This window comes from Scardinius erythrophthalmus (genome assembly GCF_964197995.2).
Source record: "Scardinius erythrophthalmus genome assembly, chromosome: 15".
Classification (NCBI taxonomy): Eukaryota; Metazoa; Chordata; class Actinopteri; order Cypriniformes; family Leuciscidae; genus Scardinius; species Scardinius erythrophthalmus.
In genome coordinates, this window is record NC_138235.1 from 30,378,957 (window position 1) to 30,402,757 (window position 23,801).

The 23,801-nt window shown below is 36.2% G+C and overlaps 1 protein-coding gene across 1 annotated transcript in view; it reads right to left on the reverse strand.

Moving 5' to 3' along the window:
* Positions 1–504: 504 nt before the first annotated feature.
* The window catches only part of dgkaa (diacylglycerol kinase, alpha a), a 30,713-nt gene continuing 7,416 nt past the window's right edge, over positions 505–23,801 (reverse strand). The window contains exons 2-24 of the mRNA XM_081386409.1: positions 18,749–18,847; positions 17,602–17,678; positions 14,944–15,073; positions 13,193–13,267; positions 13,053–13,102; positions 12,859–12,933; positions 12,457–12,573; positions 9,764–9,881; positions 9,440–9,528; positions 8,280–8,399; positions 7,963–8,061; positions 7,333–7,419; positions 7,142–7,215; positions 6,961–7,035; positions 6,653–6,738; positions 6,465–6,554; positions 6,222–6,382; positions 6,004–6,068; positions 4,931–5,021; positions 4,415–4,592; positions 2,264–2,381; positions 1,890–1,950; positions 505–1,573 (exon numbers count right to left, since the gene is read on the reverse strand). Of these exons, the coding sequence (XP_081242535.1) occupies positions 1,496–1,573; positions 1,890–1,950; positions 2,264–2,381; positions 4,415–4,592; positions 4,931–5,021; positions 6,004–6,068; positions 6,222–6,382; positions 6,465–6,554; positions 6,653–6,738; positions 6,961–7,035; positions 7,142–7,215; positions 7,333–7,419; positions 7,963–8,061; positions 8,280–8,399; positions 9,440–9,528; positions 9,764–9,881; positions 12,457–12,573; positions 12,859–12,933; positions 13,053–13,102; positions 13,193–13,267; positions 14,944–15,073; positions 17,602–17,678; positions 18,749–18,824 (2,190 nt within the window). The 5' untranslated portion in view covers positions 18,825–18,847 and the 3' untranslated portion in view covers positions 505–1,495. The remainder of the gene's footprint in view (positions 1,574–1,889; positions 1,951–2,263; positions 2,382–4,414; positions 4,593–4,930; positions 5,022–6,003; positions 6,069–6,221; positions 6,383–6,464; positions 6,555–6,652; positions 6,739–6,960; positions 7,036–7,141; positions 7,216–7,332; positions 7,420–7,962; positions 8,062–8,279; positions 8,400–9,439; positions 9,529–9,763; positions 9,882–12,456; positions 12,574–12,858; positions 12,934–13,052; positions 13,103–13,192; positions 13,268–14,943; positions 15,074–17,601; positions 17,679–18,748; positions 18,848–23,801) is intronic.

Sequence of the window (23,801 nt, forward strand, 5' to 3'; positions counted from 1 at the left end):
TGTAATATTTTTGTGTTTGGATATCAAAGTAACTTAAAAAATATGTAGCCGCATCATTCAACTCCTCGGTTCACTTCAAAAGCTCACAGTCGGTTCATTCGAATCGCACATGTTGACTCGAATCATTGAGTTGTTGACCGAGAACCACTGGTAAACCTTGAATTAATAAAGGCCAAATAAATATAATTAAGCAATATTTGCAAAATTTTACTAAAAATTATTTGAACATTAATATTGATATTCATTTAATATTCGTGTTATTTTATGAAATTATAAGTATGAGTTTTCTCGTTTCAGTTGAGTATTTCGGTGTAGGACTGTACACAAAAAAAAAACCTAGTTTTAATAGCCCAGAAATGGTAGGCCTATGAGAAAGTGAACTTGAACCCGATGCTTGATCAGGCTGGTGTAAAATTGTTCAAACTGATGGCGCCCTCTAGTGCTTATATGCGGTAAAACATCTTATGAACGTTGTGGCAAATGATGAAAAAAGAAGAAGAGATATAACATTGAAATGTTTATTCAGACAAATTCACAAAATTAATAGATCCTCTACATTCTCAGGAACAACACAGAATTATAAAGCTTGCCAGAGCGCCATTCATTTGCAGTGTGCAATCTAAAACCTTTAGGATTTTTTCCACTGAGTTATCAGAAGAAAATAGAATAACTATCACTATTGAAATGTATGAAATGTTGCAAAAACAGTACACAACTGACTCAATACATTCTTGATAGGCTACAATGAAACCTAATACAATTAATTAACATACCATGGATTTTGTTTTAATATATTATCTAAATATTACACCTACTATTTTAGGTGTACAATTTAACAGCAAATAAATTAGATGTCTCATCAAGCTCTTCAGCTTTTGATTTGCTAAATCTAGTCATTGTTCTGGCAAAGAGGACACTGGCACCTTGGATTAATCTTGACATTCATGATTAGTAACTGCAGAAGCAACAGAAGATTTAGGCTTAGCTGAGAAAAAAAAAACAATCTAAAGGAAAAACAAAAAGCACAGTGCAGAGTTAATGCAGATCTGTTTCTAATCTTACAGCAAAGTCACAGTGCATCAAACCTTCATCCACTTGATGCTTTGAAGTGATGCATATTTGTATGTATATCTACATAACCTTAAAACAAATATTCAACATATGTACTTGGAATGACCTGTGCATATGATATATGTATATCACAGCAAAAAAAAAAAAAAAAATGCATGCAAAAATGAATGCATGACCTACTGTTTAAGAGCACTACATTTCTTTAAAGAGAGCATACTTGATATTAAGATGGACAAGTGAAATGTTTGTACCTAATGTAAGGATAATCTCCTAAAACACAAGGATCTGATTAAGAGTTATAACCTTAGTAAACATTTGTTGCAAAATGTACATAATCGCTTTAAACTTTCACTGGCTTCAGACTCCTTGTTAATGCACACACAGTTCTGAAGCGATATGGATGATCCTCAAGCGAAGGTAAACTCTATTTCAGGTTGAAGAAGCCAGATTTGGCTTGAGGGCCCATCAGCATACTAGCTTGGTTCTTATGTGTGATGTGAATCTGAGGAAGTAAAATAAAAATAACACAAGTTATTGTGTGTAATATTTTTTAATCATTTGGAAACAACACTCATGATGCTTAAACACAGTTAATGTTGCTTATTAGATTTGTAGAAACGCACATTTTAATAAGACTTGTTTTGGTTGAGTCAATGAATCAAATGACTCGCATATAAAACACAAAAGACACTCACTTCTCACTACTCACAATGTAATCTGCAGAAAGGGTCACTGAACAAATCAGTGTATAAATCTGAATAAATCTTTATAGTGAACAGACTGGAATGACTCGTATTTTGAAAGTGGTAGACACTTACGGTACAAGGTGGCTGCATCCACGGTTCTCCATCTATCTGCATTGGCAAAGGCTTCTTTGTCCTATAAATGAGTGTGCAGTTTTGAATAAAACACTTGGGTAACATTTTTAGAAGCAAAAATAATGAGTGAATGATATAATGCACAATTGCTTGGGGTGACTAAACACACATTCACTTCATAAGACTCAATAATGGTTAACAATGAAAAATGACAAAAGAATTAATGGGATGTAAATTGAATATTTTACTTTTGAATAAAAATCCAAACGAGTATGTAAATGCAGGGAATGCAGACTGACAGTATTGAACATGTCTGAGCATGTCTTGACTTGTTTGTGCCAGTAAGCTGACATTTGTTGGTAAGTTTGTCTCACCTGATGGTAATCTGATTTGTTTTGGCAAGCCGGACTGCGCTCTTCAGCCCTGTGTATATCTGTCCCATCTCAATGGCTCCTTCCAATCCCACCAACTCCACGCGTTTATCGCTCATGTCTGTTTGGAGACAGTCCGTTGAGTGTTTTGGATAACCTTCATTTCAGTGCCCCTATTATGCTTTTTCGGAAATTACCATTTATGTCATGTAATATAGCTTGTGAATGTATTAGTGGAGCGGCTAAGTGATATAATCGTTCAGTTTATGATACAAACGTGAAAATTGGCATGAGCAGTCTCCATGGGCCACTTGAAATTTCAAGATTTAAAATTTTTCAAGATGGCCGACACCTTAGTGGAGCAGTTAAGTGATATAGTGGTTTATTTGGTGATACAAGCATGAAAATTGGCATGAGCAGTCTCTAATGGTCACTAGACAATAAGCCACCCACAGCTACTTGAAATTTCAAGATGGTGGCCATTTTTCAAGATGGCCACCACCTTAGTGGAGCAATTAGGCTCATGGCAATTTTCATGCTTGTATCACCAACTAAATGATTTCTTAAGCCTAATTGCTCCACTAAGGTGGTGGCCATCTTGAAAAATGGCCGCCATCTTGAAATTTCAAGTAGCTGTGGGTGGCTTATTGTCAAGTGACCCACAGAGACTACTCATGCCAATTTTCATGCTTGTATCACCAAATAAACCACTATATCACTTAACTGCTCCACTAAGGTGTCGGCCATCTTGAAAAATGGCCGCCATCTTGAAATTTCAAGTGGCTCGGACAATTTTCTTGTCAAGTGACCCATGGAGACTGCTCATGCCAATTTTCACGCTTGTATCATAAACTGAACGATTCTGCCAAACATAAGCACTTAGCCGCTCCACTATAGAGCTGGTAAGTCCCGCCCCTTCCGCTAATCCCCCTGGACCTCTAGGTTGAAAAATCGTCAATGCAAGTGAATGGGAGAAAATAATTATTTTCTGGTCCCGTTTGAATTTTGCCATGAATGTGAACATATGTTGTCTGTGAATTTTTTATATAATCTTTCGTGTGAAGAATGCTACAATTTAGCGTGTAGAAGTTTGATACGGTTAGACTTTGTGTGAGAGCACTTTGTGGACTACAACTCCTCGCTGCTTTCGACGCGTTTGAAACGTCACCACCACTCGCACACGGACACTAGCTCACGGATCCCGCTAAACATGGCTGTGTCTTTGGTGCACTTCACCGCCTTCTTTCAGGGAGAGGACAAAATCGTTGAGGTTGGCAAAAACCACGGGTAAGTCAACTTTATGGGGTGACGTCACATAGGCGACATGTAGTCTTTCTCGTTATGTCTTTTCCACAACTGCTAGCCGAAGAATCATACCATATACTGTCAAACTCGTAACATGAAAAGTTATATAAAAAATCACAGACAACATATGTTCAATTCATGGCACAATTCAAACGGGACCAGAAAATAATTATTTTCTCCCATTCACTTGCATTGACGGTTTTTCAACTTTGAGGTCCAGCGGGGTTTTACGGAAGGGGCGGGACTTACCAGCTCTATAAAAGGTCTGTGAAGTTTCAAAGATCAAAATGCACAATAAATGGAGTTATAGACGCCCAAAAGAAATAAATGATTCTGAACTGCCTGAAACAAGTCGTCAGTCATTCCAGTCTTACTTTCTGCACAAACCAAGGTAGGTTTACAACAATTTTGCATAATGCCAGCCCATGGTCTTCAGTTGTAGCTGGGGCCTAGAAGAGTTTGGTTAGTGTTGTCAACATGTTGTGAATACACTATTTTCTGCGTGCACTTCCAAAGGATGAGGATACGGTTATCATTACTGTTCGTATCATTGTCTATACAAGTGCTGAGAAAGCCTCCGGAGCTGAAATTCAGATATGCTAATGAGTGTTTTGTTTCCGACATGCTGTCACGCAATCACATCAGACTGGGTCATCTAACCAATCAGAGTAGAGTAGGCTCTCGGAAAGAAGGTTAAAAGATGTGATGCTGCAGTGTATATTATGAGAAAATTAAAGTGTTTTTGACCGTGTAAACATATTGTAGGAGACATCCAATACAAAATTAGGAACTTTTAAAATAGCATAATAGGGGCTTTATAGGTTTCTCCCTGTATATAATGAAACGTACCTTGCGGGCTCACTTTTAAGACTTCAGGGTCTACTATGACCTCAGGCAAGTCCTGGTCCGTTCTTTCACTTTTTTTGGCTTCACCCCACAGGTTGGAGCCACCGTGCATGCTGGGAATGTTGAGGACGGCAATTCCCTCCAGAGAAAGACAACTGAGATCCAACTGGTTCCCGCAACACTGCATAAGGCCAGACAGAGGCGCTGGGGTCAGTTCCGTTACTTTTTCCATTTTAAAAATAATTTCAAGGCGAATTCGTGCATGAGCAGATTTTTAAGTAATGAACTGCATTTTTCTGGTAGATTAAAATGGGCCTGGCTTGAGCTCTGACAGACGACTAATACCAAAAGCAGGTTAATAACAGGTGTTATCACTCTAATGCCCTTACTGTGCTCATGCTTTTTAGATGATGCTTTTTGATGGGCATTTTTGATGATGCTTTCAGCACAAGGGAAGAAGGGACAAGGGTACCTCTCTGAACTCTCATGGTAGTGTGATCTCTTCTTTTTTTTTCTTACCTCAATGGTGAGACACTCCTTGAGTTTTTTACAAGATGCTGAGATTGTCTCAGACGTGGCAAATTCAAAATACCACAGTTTGTTCTTCATCCTGAAAGAAAGATATATATGCATGAAGAGGAAGCCACAAACTCATTTAGAACATTTTCTCTGGAGTTTTTTTTTATGGTTTATGTTTTTTGGTCATATGGTTCCACTCAAATCAAAAATGGTCATTAAATTGGATGCTGCTAAGGCAAACTTCTTTTCAAAAAAAGAAAAGAAAAAAGTAATAAATCAGGCTATTACATGTATACACTATTACAGGTGTCAGTAAGATTTTTTTATGTTTTTGACAGAAGTCTTTTACGCTATAAGTAAAACAGTAATATTGTGAAATATTATAACAATTTTAAATAACTGTTTTCTATTTGAATAATATTTTAAAATGAAATGTATTCCTGTGATAACAAAGCTGAACATTCAGCATCATTACTCCAGTCTTCAGTGTCACATGATCCTCCAGAAATCATTCTAGTATGCTGATTTGGTGCTCAAGGAATATTTATTATTATTATTAATGTTGAAAATAGTTGTGCTACTTAATATTTTTGTGGAAACTGTAAAACATTTTTCAGGATTATTTGATGAAAAGAAAGTTCAACAGAACACCATTTATTTGAAAGAGATTTTTTTTAAAACAACGTAATGGTTTTTACTGTCACTTTTGATTAATTAGAATATTTGAATTATATATATATATATTTTTTTTCTTTTTTTTTTCTTGAAAATCACTTGATTTATAACAACCTTAAACCTACAATGTTTTCATTAACTTTTTAAAGAATTGTAATTGATTTTAAAAAAAAATATTAAAAATTGACATCAGATCCATAGTTCAGAATCAATGTGCATTTTAATGGACATTAGACATACGCCATGTTTACAAACACAGCATGATTATAAAAGGCCAAGACTGAGTTATTTTCATATATCATAACTACTAAAATTAGGTGATGGATTTTGTGTATATTATTAATATTATTTTTAAGAACATATTGTAAAGAAATAGGTTTAGTGTGTGACATGCTCACCTGCTGTTAAACTTCTGTGGATGTTTCTCCCTCATGGTGTGGAAGCGGTGAGCAATGGAGGCATCCTGTTCCAGACACAGCCAACACAGAGAGCATTTTTTTTACAAATATAATTATATTGGCAGGAAAAGCACAGAAAGAAAATGAGGGTCTTGAAACTACCTAAAAGGTAATGTATTAGATGATTTCAGATGAATGCTGTACTGTATGTGTCTTACCACTCCAATGGAGAAATAGTTGTTGATGATTTCGTAGGGAACAGGATCACCTCTCTCCTTACTGTCCTCCAGGGTCACCTGTACGCTCCAGCGATCCATCTGCACCACAGAACCGCCCTCAATGTCCTTCAGGATCCGGCCCAGATCCATCCCGTCATAACCTACAGCATCATAACCGTGAGAGACACTAAATATAGACATATAGGCTCATGTTCAAGTTTCAAGTTCAGCTTCTGTCCTCACCTCCGCCCCATCGAAGACAGCGTGCAAGATCATTTCCTGTGCCAAGAGGAAGCACGGCCACTGGGGGGCGCACTGGCAGGTTGGCTTTATCTTTGAGGAATTGAAAAGAACAGTTGGTTGAAAGGGAAATGAGAGCATTACACATTCACAGTGATGTCACAGGAAGCATGTTTGATTTAGTTTCCAACCTATAGCGTCCAGAATCCAGCCCACTGTGCCATCACCTCCACAAACTAATATTCTAAAGTTCGGTAGATCTCTGAAGAAACATAACCTGGTTTGGAAACAGAAGATCATATAGATTACCACTTTGAGCTTCCTCAAGCTTCAGTTCATTTAAGACCATCCACATCTATAAAACTAAAATGTGGATGATATCATGCATTTTTCATCTTTAGTCCATTTTTAATAGTTTTGTTTTCCAGAAGTTCAACCAAGCGGATGCAGGGCACAAATAAATATTTAAGTATGCTAAAAATGGTAGTGAATTCCTTACCCTGGACCTGGCCCACCACTGGAAAGGTTATAAACCTGCCGAGGATTCAACAAGTATTGGAATTTCCGAAGGATTCTGTAAAAACACATATTTAGTGATTAAAAATAGTGAAATACACATATCTATCACACATAGGCAATTAGATAACGATGGATGGATGGATGGATGGAAGTATTCTCACCTTTCTCCCTGTTTACCGCCGCTTTTAGGATTCACAAACACCAAAAGAGGATGAGTGTTAGGTATTGGGTTTATCTGTTTGGGGACAGGAAGTTGTGTTTTAGTTTCACTGCCATCATTCAGTATCAGTACCTCTTGTCTCTGCATGGTAAGATAGCAGAAACATAAAAGACTGTCCATGCTGTGTCTTACCTGTAGTACCTGTCCATCAGGTGTAGTGTTGTGGTCACTGTCATCACCTGAAAATGCGCAGCTGTTCTTTACGCAGTTTTGCCTCTCCTATGTGAGGAAACAAAGAACAAAAGGTACAATGGAGAATCACAAATAATCTGTTTAATGTTTTCTATGTAAGCCGATCTTTAATCTTTTAACTATCTTCATGTTGTTTTTACTATCATCAAATGGTGTTGTTGTGCTTTTGTGCAGCCACGGAGCTTTACAGGCAGTATTTATTATCTAAACCAGGAACATATTTTTAATCCATTTTTGGAAGTCTTGTAATTCGCTTAGGTAAAAACAGTCTAGCACAGTGGTTCTCTACCTTTTTTTGCCTTTTGAACATTTTTGCCCCCACTGTCCAACACAATATTCAAAGGAACCCTATGTAATAAAATATTATCAGAATTATATTATATTAAATTAGAATATTATATATTATTAATCTACTGTATACACTGATGAGCCAAAACACTGAAAACCACTGGCCTAGCATTAAACAAATTAAATAAGTAGTAAATGAGTGTATTTTGCTGTATAGTACAGTTGCAAATCTTGCCACTTGCATCCATGGAATTTTCTTCCAGAGACTTTTGTTTGCATTACCTTGATGACGGGATAAATTGCCCATGGTGGTAAGATATGATCTCTGAAAGGGCCACAATCACATTCAAAGGGTTCCTGCGTTGCACACTCATCATGTCTCTAAATTGGGACAGTAAAAAGTAATGAAAAATTATGAGTCAGAGTGAATATGACAAAATGACCAGCTTTATTTGGACGCACATTCTACTTCTGATATTGAGAGAGAGATTTTATCCACAGTGTTTTTTTTTACCTAACAGCACTTTAATCTCTTATCATATAATGGTTTTCAGTAACTGTATAATGTAGAGTAGCTTTTCAGAAAGTCCCAATCTCACCAAGGAGTGACACCAGACACAGCGTTTCCCAGTAAGGCCGTGCAAACTCTTGATCTTCTTCTGACACCGGTCACACTTCCCAGAATCACAGTTTCCGCTCACCCAGTCATGGGTCGCAATCTGCATACAAACAAATGAGATGCACATATGCCGTTTACATTTCCAGTGACCACTTGATGGCAGTACTAAAGAAAGAAGCTTATATAGGAGATGCTTGAGGAGGGTCCCTTGACCGCTAAGCCCAATATGTCGGGTTTACAATAAAAGGACCTTAGTGAGGCTGCCTCATCACAGGACCTGGATAATGTTCACAGTTAAAAAAAAAAAACGTAAGAAAATTTACCGGCAATTTTCTTTTTTTACCAGCCATGAACAGTTATTCAGTCAAGAGCAAAAAGTGACTGTTCTTTGTCTTTTGTTGTTTGATTAACATTAAAAACACAGACAGCAGCGGGAATATTTGGCTGCTGTCACTTTAAGAGCAAATACACAGATCCAATATACTGTTATGCATTTTATTTCTCAACTGTTTACGTTCACTTAAGACATAACTGACTATGTTTACAAGGATACTTGCCAAGACGGCAATGCCATCATTTAGTTTGAATATGTCTGATCAAGAGCAAGACGACGTGAAAGAGAACTCAATTCAGTATTCGAATTGGGCTCAGGTACACGTCTGAGACGTGGATACTTGGGCGCGCGCTTCTGATGTTTGCGCACAGTAACGAACTGAGTTCTCTTTCGCGTCTTCTTGAGCTTGAATATTTAAAATGGCAAGGCTTAAACTTTCGTGACAATGCAGCACTGGCCCCTCAGCTGTCCCGAGCGTCATTCATGTTCTCATAATTTTGCATGGATAGAATTCATGATCCTAGACAATCCTAGATGTACTTATTCAAATATATTCTTTTTATTTCTTGTTATTAAATAATGTATAAACATTTTTTGTAAGTTTTATTTTAGTACAGGTTTTTATAATTAATTATAAATAATTGTATAATTTTCTTAATATAGAACATATACAGGTACCACAAAATGTTTTTGTGCATTTTTTAATGTTGTATGCATATTACTATATATTATATACTATAATATTGGTTATAAGTTCAATTAAAAAAAGAAAAGAAAAGAAAAGAAAAGAAAAAAGGTGTGCTTACCCCTGTCTCTTTCTTTGACATCACATATGTGCGGGTGCAAGGAGCCGGGTTTTTATTGGCACACCGGCCATGGACTGTGTATTTGCAGCCTGTGTATGATAGCAAATGGTTGTCATAACAAACTGATCAGAACTAAACATGATTCACAACATAAATAAAAACTAAACATGACCACAATATACACTGGATTTCAGGACTGTATCTTGACAATTTTAGCATTTTAGTTGTTACAATTAAACATTTTTTTGGCAGTCTGGAAATATTGATTACATTTGCAAAACAATCTGTGAACATTTCTAGCAAATTACCCAGAATTCCACTCACAGGTGCAGCAGAGACCCTGTTTGCGGAGCCCCAGCAACATATTCTGGCAGACGTTGCAGTACACAGGCTTGTTGAAATGTTTCATCCTCCACAGGTGCTGGCCGTCTCTTTGGGTCATCTTGGGAAAGCGGAAAAATGTCATGTTAGGGAACAGGTTATGTTTTTCTTGATAATCTAAATCAAAAATGTTTTTATGAGGCTAATGCTTTACATTTTTTAATGTGCCTCTAACCAGAGTGTTACTGTAGATACAAGGTAAAAAAGGTAAAGAAACAGCTATGACATGTATAGCCCCATGACAAGGTAAAGTTCACCCAAAAATTTCAATTCTGTCATAATTCACTCACTCTCATGCCATTTCAAACCTGCATGACTGACTTTCTTCTGTGGAGCAAAAAATAGTGATATTTAAAAAAAAAAAATCCACACTTTAAAAGTGTAGCAATGATAGTTCAAAAAATTACAACAAAAACACTACAAAAGTATTCCATATGACTTCCGAATTGAAGTCATTATTCAATGATATTATCCCCCTTCAGTGAACTGTTAACCAGAGAATCACTGTGAATGAGTCAATAAAGGTGTGATAACATTAACTCATATTCAAATTCAGTGAAGTTTCAAGAACGAAATCCAGTCATTTCAATAGAAATCTGTACGACAGAATTTCACGTGAGGGCGAAAGTTTTCCCCACACAGATTTCGCAACAAACAGGTTCGCCACGTTGGCCAACAGAAATCTGCTTTCTGCAGAATTTCACGATTCATGAACAATTTGTGATTCATGAACTAATCTGTTTGATTTGTGAAAAGGATCATTTGGTTCAATGAAAAGAATCAGCTCATTTATTCCCAGATTCGGTTCTTGAGTTCAACTCAATGAACTAGTCGTAGCTTACTCTGGATGGAACATTTTGTAAATCCTTACTCAATGCTGTCGTATGACTTTGGAAGACTTGAATTAAAGCACATGAGTCACATGAACTACTCTGATGCTTTTTGGTGTTTTTTGCCATTTTTTAATAAGATGAAAAGTACTCATCTATTAAAGGTACAGATGACGACATAATCATAAATAAAATGATAATCAGTGTTTTTTACCACTTTCAGTGACTCACATGAGTGTTGTCTTGTTTATTTCACATTGCTTCCTTATCTTACACCTACTGGCAATTTTTTTTTATGAATTCAACGGCCAGCTGGAGGTGGTTAGGGTGGGCTAAGGACACTGACTCATGCAGTCACATCAGAGAATTATTAATAATTCATCATATTATTGGTTTGTATGACTCAGGCGGGAATTTCAGGAGGTCAGAAACTGTAGCCCACACAGCCAAGCTGTAACTGTGCCCAATGGCTCAGCATAGCCCTCGTGTGTTGCTTGGGCAGGTAGAAATAGCACACGGGGAAGTCCCTGGCTTTGATACATGGTTACAAAGCTCTGGATCACAAACGCAAGACAGTCGGGAATATGAGTTTATGGCGACTAAATTCATGTTAGCCCTTCAGTGAATAAAATAATCTATGTGATCTATGAGTAGCTGACTGTGACCGTTGGTCTTAACAACAAATTTCTGTAATCGTAACTTCCGCATTGACTGTGCATGTGGTTTAACTGTGAATTACACTACATATTCATTTCTAGTGTGAAAGTGACATTAGCTTAGAATTTAAGGGTTGAACATTGGGTTTTATTGTATTAAGATGTATTTAGTCGTGGCAGTTAACTCTGTGGCTTGTCTCCAGGTCATGCACTGGCACAGTGCGGACAGACAGGAGTCTTGGCGTGAAGCGTGAAGCCAGCTTCTGCTCTGGCCTTACTTGGTGGATGCCAGCTTGAACTTGCTTTTTAAAGCTGTCAAGTGGCTTGTGTGGAAAGATGCATGTCAGGGATATTCTGAATAAATGCTTATTTTAGTGAGATGTTATGTAAAGTAGATCCTACGCATGGCGTGCTACTGAGATGCACGGAATTTCTGTTTTGCATAGCACACTGCTAGTATGTTTTTGTTTCCTTCTGGTTGGGAACCACCACAGGCATGTGCTGCAATATTTAGATTAATAGAAAAAAACAATATGGGGTTATCACTGACAAATTCTTAAAGTTTTAAATGAAAATAAAAAAATACTGTTAATGTGATTTGGTTGCGCATATAAGCGGGTACATGCATGCAAGCTTGTGTTAGAAGTGTCACTGTTGCACCAGGGTTAAAATAAACTAATTAACCATGATCCTTTAGAAATCATTTTAATATGATGATAAATAAAATTAAACAATAAATAAGTAAAATTAAATGAATCAAATAAATTACAAATTTAAATAATAAAAATACAATTAAATATAAAATGAAAAATACTGCTAATGTTATGTGGTCATACAAATAAGTGTGTGCGTGCAAGCAAGCAAAGCATGTGTTAAAAGTGTTACTGACTCAGTGCAGTTAAGTCAGCAGACCTTTGTTACGCTATTGTGAGGCTGAGAGACACAACAGAATCGGATGTGTCCTCGGATAGAAAGAGCGCAATAAATACATACATCAACTAAATTGTTACATTGTTTTCTCTGTTCCCTTTTGCCACTCCTTCTGAGCAGTGTAATCTGAGGAATAGTCTTGTACACTCCAAAAATAGCACCGCAGCTCTATGACTTTGCATCTGAAACTGTGTGAGAATCTGTACTTGTGTTTTCCTACCTTCAGTCCTAGTAAAACCAGTAGCGGGACGTTATTCATCCCCCCCTCCACCCATTCCTGTAATGACACCGTTCCACTGCTATCTGCATCAATCGCTGTCATCATATCCTTCAGCACCTGAGAAAAATCACAATGTGCATTTCTGTTGTAACATGTACATGATGTAACTAAATGTTCACCTCAGGGAATCATTTGAATCATAAGGAGCAACATTATGCAAATATCTTGTCAGATTATTTTTTCCCCTTTCTTATTTTGCTCCATGACAAGTTGATTCATGCTATATGAGGGAGGAATGTGTCTTCAACAGGGTGTGGTTTAGATGGAAAAAGTCATGTTAAGCGCATAGGCATTTCACTTCTTCTTGGCAAATGTTACACACACAGACAAAATACAACTCACAGGCCTCAGTTCAGACACATCCCAACCAAGGTAATCTGCTGCATGCATCATCTGGGCAATAATGCGGTCCACTTCCTGTTTCACGGAAACATGAATGGTTACAGATATTACCAAAAGATGCAATTTTAGCACAATGATTTAGTTACATAATGAGGGATTGGAAGTGGATTATATTTCAGGCTAAGACCACCCACCGAACTGTCCAGAACACCATTGCCATCTCTGTCATAGAGTCTAAAGGCAACTGTGAAGGGAAAAACATGGGCACGTATTGCAAAGTTTTCAACAATCATTGAATATTTGAAGTGGCAAAAAAATAATAATTGAGATTTACATTCCAGTTTGTCCCTGGGCTGCCCATCTTCCAGGAGAGAGAAATAACAGGATACATCCTTCAGAAAGACTTCCCCTTAGAGAGAAACAAATATATATATATATATATATATATATGCACAATACAAGAAATTGTTTATTTCATTGGTTTGATTATTTTAAACATAGCTTTTTTAAGCGTTAGAGTAAAAAAAAGGTTTCACTTTATTTAAAGGTGACATAGTTACATTGTACTTGTTATTGAGTTACGGTACGTTCACACGGGGCGTCAGCGTCAACGCTTGACGGAAGGCGTGGCTGAAGTTTGACACTGACGCCATGGTCATAGCAGCGTCAGCCAATGAAATTTAAAATGTATCCTCAGTTTGCTGCTCCTGAACAGGATGAACGTGATTAGCTGCCACCTGGCTACTGTATTTGCATAGAGCGATCCTATTGGCTGACGCTTCCGTCTGCGGCGCTTCACTGGCGTTGCTCGCGGCAGAAGTTGAAAAATTCTCAACTTCTGCCGCGAGCAACGCCAGTGAAGCACCGCCGAAGGATCCACAATTCTTTTCGGCAACACTTGACGTCACCCATTCAAAGCCCCGTGTGAACGTACCGTTAGGGTTAAGGTTTGGTTTAGGGTTAGTTACTTTTAATTCTGCATAATTTACTGTTATTACTATAGTAAGTACATGTAGTAATGTGTACCTATGTCATCTTAAAATAAAGGGTTACACTTTATTTTAAGGTGTAATTATTACAGTGCAATTATATATTTAAGTACTGAGTAATAATAAGCAACTACATGCACTTACTATAGGGTCAGGGTGGGATTAGGATTTGGTTGAGGGTTAGTTGCATGTAATTATGCATAATTTACTGTTATTAATATGGTAAGTACCTGTAACATGTAACAAGGACACTGTAAAACAAAGTGTTACCAAGAATAATTCCTGATGTGACAGTTCATTTTTCAAAATGAACTAATAGCATTAAAAATGCATTTAAAAATCAAACTATGATAAAAAGGGTTCAAATAAATAAACATGATTCCCAGTAATGCAACCAATTCTACTGATTCACTTCCATATTTGTTTATACACGTACAGTATCGTTCAAAAGTTTGGTGTCAGTAAGATTTTCTTATTTTTACCAAGCCTTGCATTTATCTGATCAAAACTACACTAAAAATAGTAATATTGTGAAATATGATTACAATCTCAAATAACTGTTTTCTATTTTTAATATATTTTAATTTATAATTTTAATAGATGGCAAAGCTGAAATTTCAGCATCATTACTCCAGTCTTCAGTGTCATGATATCATTCAGAAATCATTCTAATATGCTGATTAACTGCTCAAGAAACTGCTTAATATTTTTGTGGAAACTGTGATTTTCTTTTTTTTCCATGATTACTTGATGAATGGAAACTTTAAAAAAAGTTTTAATTTAAAACATTATAAATATATTTAGTCACTTTTTTTATAATAATATAAGAATAAAGAAAAGATGCATCATCTCTCTCTTTCTCTCTCTCTCTCTCTCTCTCTCTCTCTCTCTCTATTCCTTACATGACCTTCTAAGGTCATAGGGCTGGAGCATATCCCAGTTTCTCAGACCAGAGGCAGGGGAAAGCACCCTGGACAGATGGCCAGTCCATCCTTGCTAAATAAAGGTTATTACAAAAAAGAACTGACCCCAAATTTTTGAACGGTAGTGAATATCCGTATGGACATGTACATATAAGAGCCTACACATGACCCACTGTTTTCATCTGATTTTGCCGACTCTGAATTCTGGAAGGATTTGAATAGCCGCTGGCACAGATTTGTTGGGAAGTCCTCCACCTCCAAATATGTCTTCAGGAAGAGCCGGAAACCTTCCTCATCAATGCACTGAGAATATGAAGAAGAAAAATCATTATGAACAATAAAAGATGAGTTTGCAACATTAAAGGCTTTTATGAATTTAAGGGACACAGAACACATACAAAAATATAAACAAACAATTCACAAACATAGCGTTTTGAATAAATCATTGGGCTTTTTTATAATGTACATTTTGGTGATCGTTCAGAAGGTACACATTATTGGAAACGTATAAAGTCATACAATTATCTGTAACCCTCTCAAGGGGATGTAATTGAGATACAATTAGATTCTGCACTACAAACCTAATCCTAGTTCTACTAACAGTGCCCGCTGTTCTTGTCCTAGTTCTTAACACAGAAGAAAAAAAAAAAAAAAAAAACAGCAAGATGTATTCAAACTTATAATGCCTCAGGATACTGCTGTTCTATCTGGAGGAAAAAAAAGGAAAACCAAGGCTATGATTTTTTTGAAATACAGAACATAAGATTTCCATGATATAATTCAGTGTTTACTTTGTTTTAGTCCCCCAAAACAAGCAAGATATAAAGCTCAGAATGAGACAAAGTAACACATCATTTACTGAAACGAAACTCTTATACATTGATTTAAAGTGTTTGTGAGCCAAGTCAGCACACACTCAGCTGAAAAACTAGTGCACAGATCAGGTATACTGAACAAATCTTTGTCATATGAGCATGTCTGAATAGCAAATCTTTTAGAGCTACAATTCCACGACTTCTGAGCAGTCATCCCGTTTTACACTGCACTTCCTGTTGTTTATCTATTACAAATGTCATTAGAACCATTAAAATTAGGGTTAGGGTGCATAGCTTTTCATGCTCTGGACAAGGATGAAAAGTTTATTGAACCTTAAGACAAAATCTAAAAATAATAATAAAAAAAGTTTGCATATATTTTGTTTGTGCTGTATCATTTTTGATACATCAGGCTTTTATGGCCAATATAGTAGTGAGAATATGGAGCTCACACTTAAGGAAGAAAAAAACTGTTTTATTCAAAGGCCCAAACTGAGCAAAGATATGCAATTTGGCACAGATGCTGTTATCTATATGGTCAAAAATTAAGATGAAATTCTGATAGCTTGGAATGTAAATCAATGAGCTATTTATAACAGTATACAAGACTACCTGCATAAAATGCATATAAATATCAGTTGTCACTGTATCTCCCAATAATATGTTTTAGTAAGATGATATTTTAATGCTTGAAAGTTTAATGATCAAAACTCTGTAGTTTTTATTGTGAGGAGCAACACATAATTCAATGCAATATTTTGATGATTGGGAGATCAAATAAATGTTCCTCACAAAAGCCTGGTGTATGATATTCGAATCTCGTTCATATTTGATTTTTTACTTATAAAAAAAAAAAAACTATCAATCCGAAGGCTGAAGGCATGTAGATGAATGTCACAGTTTTTTCTTCAGTAAAGTTTTGACCATGTTATTAATTTAAAGGGGTGGTATAATGCCCTTTTCACAAGATGTAAAATAAATCTCTGATGTCCCCAGAGTGTGCATGTATTTAGCTCAAAATACCCCACAGATATTTTTATATAGCATGTTAAAGTTGTAATTTTTTGAGGGTGAGCAAAAACGCACCATTTTTGTGTGTGTCCCTTTAAATGCAAATGAGCTGCTGCTCCCCGCACAGAGGGCGGAGCTACAACAACTTGTGTCCTTAGCAGCTTCGATTACCTCACACAGACATGCACTGAAAATTTTAAAAACTTTTAGCCTTTTATGTTCAAACCGGAACCAGAAAGATGGAGAGACTCAAGAAGAGGTGACAACATGTAGACAACATTTCTGAATGGTTAGCTGGTGAACTTATGTAGCTTATGTGTAGTTATCTTCTAATCATTGATTATCATATTCTGTCTTGATAATCTATAAATTGTGTTCCGGGGGCACGATTTATGTAAATTTTAGGGTTTGTGATGTCACTAACCCGGGAGGAAGCTCGTGTAGTCCCTTTGTTATAGTCCTTAAAAAGCAATTTCTTTAAAAGAAAATATCTCCCTTTGCTTTGAACTTTGAGGGTCGTAACTTTGCAGATGTTGTTTATGCTCAAACAGCAACATTAAGTTAGAAAAGTGAAATCATAATCAACCACCCCTTTAAAGCCCCCCCCCCCCTTTTTTTTTGTCTACAAGGTGAAAAAACGGGTGAAAAATCCCTACCATAGTATAATGAGCTAATTTGACTCTGGCCACCCAGATACCTTAGTAAACACAAAGCAACACTGAACTGCAGAAAAATAGTGTCCTGGCAACCACCCACAACACCTTAACATCACGGCAGCAAGTTTTGTGTGGGGAAACGCCACTAAAATCAGTACTGAGGTAAACAAAACACTCACTAACTAAGCAGGTACATGCTGAATCATCCAGCGGATGAGCTCTGATATGCTTGACCAGACGTGAAGTGATTTACATTACAGAGATGGATGGATCTGTTCATGGGTAATTGGACTAAGATGCTGTAAAAGCAGAGTGCTGACAGTTGGCCCCTGGCAGCCAGTTCACTCACCTCTCCATGTCTGTACTTGGCTAACCTGCCATCTGCATTGAATTCCTTTAACACATCTTTTACTTTTAGACTGCAGTCTGCAGAGAGATAGAAAGGGTGAGTGGGAGGGGGCAGAGAAGGAGAGAAAGAGAGAAACAGAAAAAAAAAATGGACAAGATGACATTTTGGCACAGTGAACCACAGACATCACACATTTTAATGAACTGTATCTGCATCAACTCTGCATGACAAATAAGCTAAGCAGAAAGTACTTAGCTAAGCAGTACATACTTAGGCAAATACCTACAACACCTTACTGTTTTAAAATCCCTCAATCATGCATGAGACGCATGGATGGAGACACCAAAGTTTGGCTGCTTAGCATTAGCCTGTTAGCCCATGCTGGTCAGATGCTGTAACTACAGGACATGACTGCAAAAACTATATTACTTTAATGATCGCCATTCGAAAAATGCTATCAAAATAATTATTTCATGCACATTTTTTAAATGCAGAATTTAAAATGAAAATATATTATAGTTTGTATGAGTTCTCTAGGAATTCAACCCATGACCTTGGCATTGCTAACTCCACATACTACCAAACGAGGTACAAAAACACTTTTATCAGGGCTGCCAAGTTTTGCAACAATAAATATACATAAAATATGTAAAAATATGTACCAAGGTGCTGCAACAATAAATATACATAAAATATGTAAAAAATTATGTGTTTTTGAACATTCAAGCATTAAAACTATTCTAGTAGACACCAAAAACAAAATCAAGACTTTGTAAAAGGGCATAATATGGCCTCTTTAAATAAAAACGTAATGTTCATTTTTATCAAAGTGTTTTTGCACATTTTCTTTTTAATAATCACATCATTTTAGTGACATTATAAATATTTGAATGGTGTCAATCAAATCAAATCAAGTCAAATCAGTCTTTTCCACCACTAGTTGCACGTATAAAATATTTAAGCTAGTGAAAAAATATAAGTAAACCGGGCTCACAGCAGACGTCTTGGATGCACACGACTGGCATGTTTTTTTGACCCTTAGAATACAGTGTCATTTCGCACTTAAGAACCGAGAGTGACTCATGGTTTGTAATGATGCCGAGCATTTAGTGAGAGTGGGAGGGATGTGTGGGCATCACAGACTCACAGTCAATGTACTGCTGAAGCTGGATGAAGTCTATGGGCCTCAGCTCTCTATCATCTGACTCGCCCGGGTCTGACATCACGCCAGAGCCTCTGAATAACACTGAAAGAGGGAAAGAGAAAGGTTGATGAGAGGCATACAGACAGATTAAAAGCCAATCCATCTTTACTTTAGAGACAGTTTTCATGCACTTAAAGCGAAAAGAAAATCTTTAGGCCCAGACACAATTATGGAAATACAATGCATGCACATTGCTGTCAGCCTAACATCCCCTCTGGCACATACCATAAATGCTTTGAAAACATTTTTCCATGAATAATGTTACACCATATGATACTAAAATTCTCCATGAACATGGTGAACCATTTTATAAAAGAAAGTAACAATTCAAAGTTCACCTTTTGACTTTCTGGTGTCCAAACTGATATTTCTTTTCTTCTTTAAGGCTGAGCAAACACTCTAAATGTGTCAAAATAATTTGCCATTCTTTTTTTCTATTACGTAAGGTTATAGCGTTGCAAAATAAAGACATCTTGATTTTATTCATGCATGAACAGAGAAAAGCCCTGTACAGTCACACTATACAAGAATTTTGATTTCATTTTGTATATTATAAAAAAGTATATAATGCATTTTTAAAGAAAAAAGGAAAAACTTAAATTCATCATAAGTGACGGTAAATGCATTTTTTAAATAAATGCTGTTTAAACAAAAAAATATTAAGCAGCACAACAACAACGTTTTCAGCATTGATAATAATAATAATAAATGTTACTTGAGCACCAAATCAGCATATCATAATGATTTCTGAAGGATCATGTGACACTGAAGACTGGAGTAATGATGCTGAAAATTCAGCTTTGCATCACAGGAAAGTTTTACATTTTAAAATATATTAAAATAGAAAACAATTCTTTTAAATTGTAATAATATTTCACAAAATTACTGTTTCAAATAAATGCAGCCTGGGTGAACATAAGAGACTTCTTCTTTCAAAAACATTAACAAATCTTACAGACTCCAAGCAAAACAAAAAAATAATTAAATTAAAATTTTCTTTTATTTATATCAATTTTTATCAATACATTAATAATATGAACATTGTTCTGACAGGTTTTTTTTTAGACTATAATGTATGCCAGCCTGGCTATGTAAATAAGCATGTCACATAAACCCCTCATTTACATAGTCACTGCGTCATGCTCAAGAAAACAAAACTATGTGAACAGAAAACATCAAACGCACACTGCTCATGGTCTCGACAACCAAAAAAGTTGTACTCCCAATTAAACGATTAATCTTATGTTTTTGTGTATGACACCAGTGGAATGTTGACAGAATGTTCAATGTCACCTTAAAATACTAAAAATGAAAGTGTGTACATGGCATTGATTCAAGGACCTAAATGAGACACACAATATCTCTCTTTTTGTGTGTGTATTGTAGAGAAACACTATGTTTCTGGCTCTCATCTGTAATGGAAAATGGATCAGCACTCTCATTAAGGAAAAAGCCTGTCCAGGGAGATTAGCATGCTAGTGCCAGGCTAAAGTTTTTCTTCCTATGCACATTCATTAAGGTTTTTAAGTTTCTTCAAACTTTTTTACAGAAGCCAAACAGCGAGAATAAATGGGTGACCTAGTGTTACGTCTACAGATCTTTTTTTGGAACTAATAATAGTAGCCGAAGTAAAAGTTTCATAATAGTGATACTGCACTTGACTGTGAACACAGAAAATAAGCCAACAAACAAACATATGCAAAGCTCTAGACTGAACATCAGGAGGATTTCCTTAACCTAACCTCTTATGAAAGTTTGTTAGCATGAAATAGGGTACAATCCACTTTAATGGAAGTTTATATTCTTCCTAGAATGCATTAAAGAGCTGAAAAACTCTGATACGACAGAAAAAGCTGTCGTATTGAATGAAGCCCATACACCCACTCCTCTCATGTGATGTGAGCTAACAAAGGGTCACACCGTTCTCAGTTAATTCCCTCAAAAGGTTAGTGTCGTTGCCAAGGAACTTTGTTTGTGTGGTCTATTCCGTGTATATATGGCTGGGTGGGTGTGTGAGAGAGAGAAAGTTGGGAAAACAGAAGCAATGCTTTTTTCTTGTTTACAGCGGAAGCTAGCCGGTGCATGACAGACAATTTTACATACACACTACAGTCTTATCAGTCATTTCTGAAAGATAAAAGGAAATTTACAATTTCAATTTTACATTTATTTATGTATAGTTCAGCCATGACAACTCTGGGGATAGTTTGTAAAACATTTTATTAATGTAAGTAGAATGTATAGGTTTGGTATTGGCACACTAGAACTGCTACGCTGCTGCTACAGAGCAAGTACTGTAAAGTAAAATGAATATGCTGCTGCTGCTGCTACAGAGAGAGGAAGACCCCTGTAGCACATCTAGGCAGGTGGTGCTGGGGAGACGGAGGGCTAATAAGAATTTGCATAGTGTGTAGAGATGCATTCGTTTGGATGATTCGTGTTATAAAGGGAAATAATAATGAATACGCGAAATCAATCAGCTGAGGACATCACATTGAACAAACAAATCAGAATGCGAGTTTCGTGGCTAAAATATTCATTTAAACATCCTAAGGTAAAAATCCTAAGCTGATTTTATAAGTTATGCTTCTCTCAGATAATCTTCTGAAAATGGTAAAACATGTGAAATGAAAGTACATTTAGTTGTGTAATTGAATAAAATGTCCATAATACCTCCTAAATCACATTTTAAATGGCAGATTTACATTCAAATGGAGAAATGTCAAGTCAAGGTAATATTTTGTATTTTGACTCGAAGTCAAAATTTTGTAAAAGATTTATATCAATTAAAGTTTTCCCTTTAAATTCGTATTCTAATTTAAAATCTGTGGAAAATCTCATTCTCATTACTATAATACAGTTAAAGTCCCCCTGTAGTCAATCATTTTATCCCTTAAAACTAATTTTTGGTCAGCGCCGATAGCCTCGTGGGCAAGTGCGCCGACATGTAGAGCTGTTGTGCTTCGGGCGACCCGAGTTCGAGTCCTGACTTGTGGACCTTTCCCGACCCCATCGCCCCTCTCTCTCTCTACCACCTCACTTCAGGTCTAGCTACTGTTCTATTCTAATAAAAATGGCAAAAATAAATCTTAAAATCACCAAAATTACATATTTAAAGGAACACTCCGACTTTTTGGGACTTTAGCTTATTCACAGTATCCCCCAGAGTTAGATAAGTCCATATATACCTTTTTCATTTCTGTGCGTTCTGTAAGTGTTATTTGACGCACCCACCGCTAGCCTAGCTTAGCACAAAGACTGGAGGTAAATGGATAAGGTAGCATACTAATCCCAATAAGTGACAAAATAATGTAAACATTTTCCTATTTACATGTTGTGATCTGTATAGTGACAGCGTGTACAAATAACAAGGCTATATGAGACAGAGACCATTTTTAATCGTATAAATACTGGGAACTATATTCTCACTAGGCGTAGGAGCACAGCTACTTGGGCGGAGTGGCTACTTGGGCGGAGTGATTAGCGCAGCACACGAGACGCCCTGTTGATGGTTCCGTAAACAAAACAAACGTGACTAACTAGCTAGTAGTGAACGTGACTCGTGATCATGGCTGACTTTGAGGAATTGTCAGAGGAATTTTACTGGGTATCAAACCAAGATCCAGAACCATATAGTTTTGAGCCAGAATACACAGACGAGGAGTTACAAACTTTGGAAGCTGTAAGACAAGATACAGCGAACACCCATGATTGTAAACTATAAATTTACTATCTAGTAATTGCTGACTCTATTACTCCAACTCTGAGCGAACTGTCTGCTCCTCACCACAGGGCGTCTCGTGTGCTGCGCTAATCACTCCGCCCAAGTAGCTGTGCTCCTACGCCTAGTGAGAATATAGTTCCCAGTATTTATACGATTAAAAATGGTCTCTGTCTCATATAGCCTTGTTATTTGTACACGCTGTGACTATACAGATCACAACATGTAAATAGGAAAATGTTTGCATTATTTTGTCACTTATTGGGATTAGTATGCTACCTTATCCATTTACATCCAGTCTTTGTGCTAAGCTAGGCTAGCGGTGGGTGCGTCAAATAACACTTACAGAACGCACAGAAATGAAAAAGGTATGTATGGACTTATCTAACTCTGGGGGATACTGTGAATAAGCTAAAGTCCCAAAAAGTCGGAGTGTTCCTTTAAACGTTTTGAGAATGTCTTTGGTTCAATGCAGTTTTAAGGAGAAAATACTCAGCAATGGTGTTGACTTGTGCATTTGTAAAAAAATGTTGTTTCGTTTGTCTTAAGCATATTAAAAACACCACAGACATATAAACAACATTAAAAGCTTGATTTTCACCACAGGGGACTTAAGAAAAAAATTTCTTCTAAGAAAAATAGATTTTGTAAAATCAGCATGAATTAAAATCAGCTTTGTTATTATACTTGCAAATATAATTTAAGGTAAATAATATATAATTATGTTTCCATTAGTTAACGTCAAACTAATATTAACTAACAATAAGCAATACGTTTGTTAAAGTATTTATTAATCTTTGTTAACCTTAGTTGATTAAAATACAACATTGTTAGATCATGTTAGCTCAGATTTTAATAATTTATTAGTAAATGTTGAAATTTACATACTAATAAATGCTTTAGAAGTATTTGTCTTTGTTAGTTCATGTTAATGTTAACAAATGCAACCTTATTGTTAAGGTGCAACTAATTCCCCCACATTGCATTTACGAGAATGAGATTTTTTCTTATAGGCTACAAATAATTGGGAGAAGGGGATTTAAATGTTCTTAATTGTCATGAACATAATGTCAAAATGCAAAAAAATGTTATTGGAACCAAAAATATGCTTTATTTTCTTTATAAGAAATATAATTTCATATATTTTTTGTATTATGAGTTTAGGTTGAAATATGACACATAAAAATAGTTTTTCATGATATTCAACCAAACGACAGTACGCTTAACACAAACAGGATGGTCATGTTTGATATTTTCTGATGGTCTTGTTTCTCA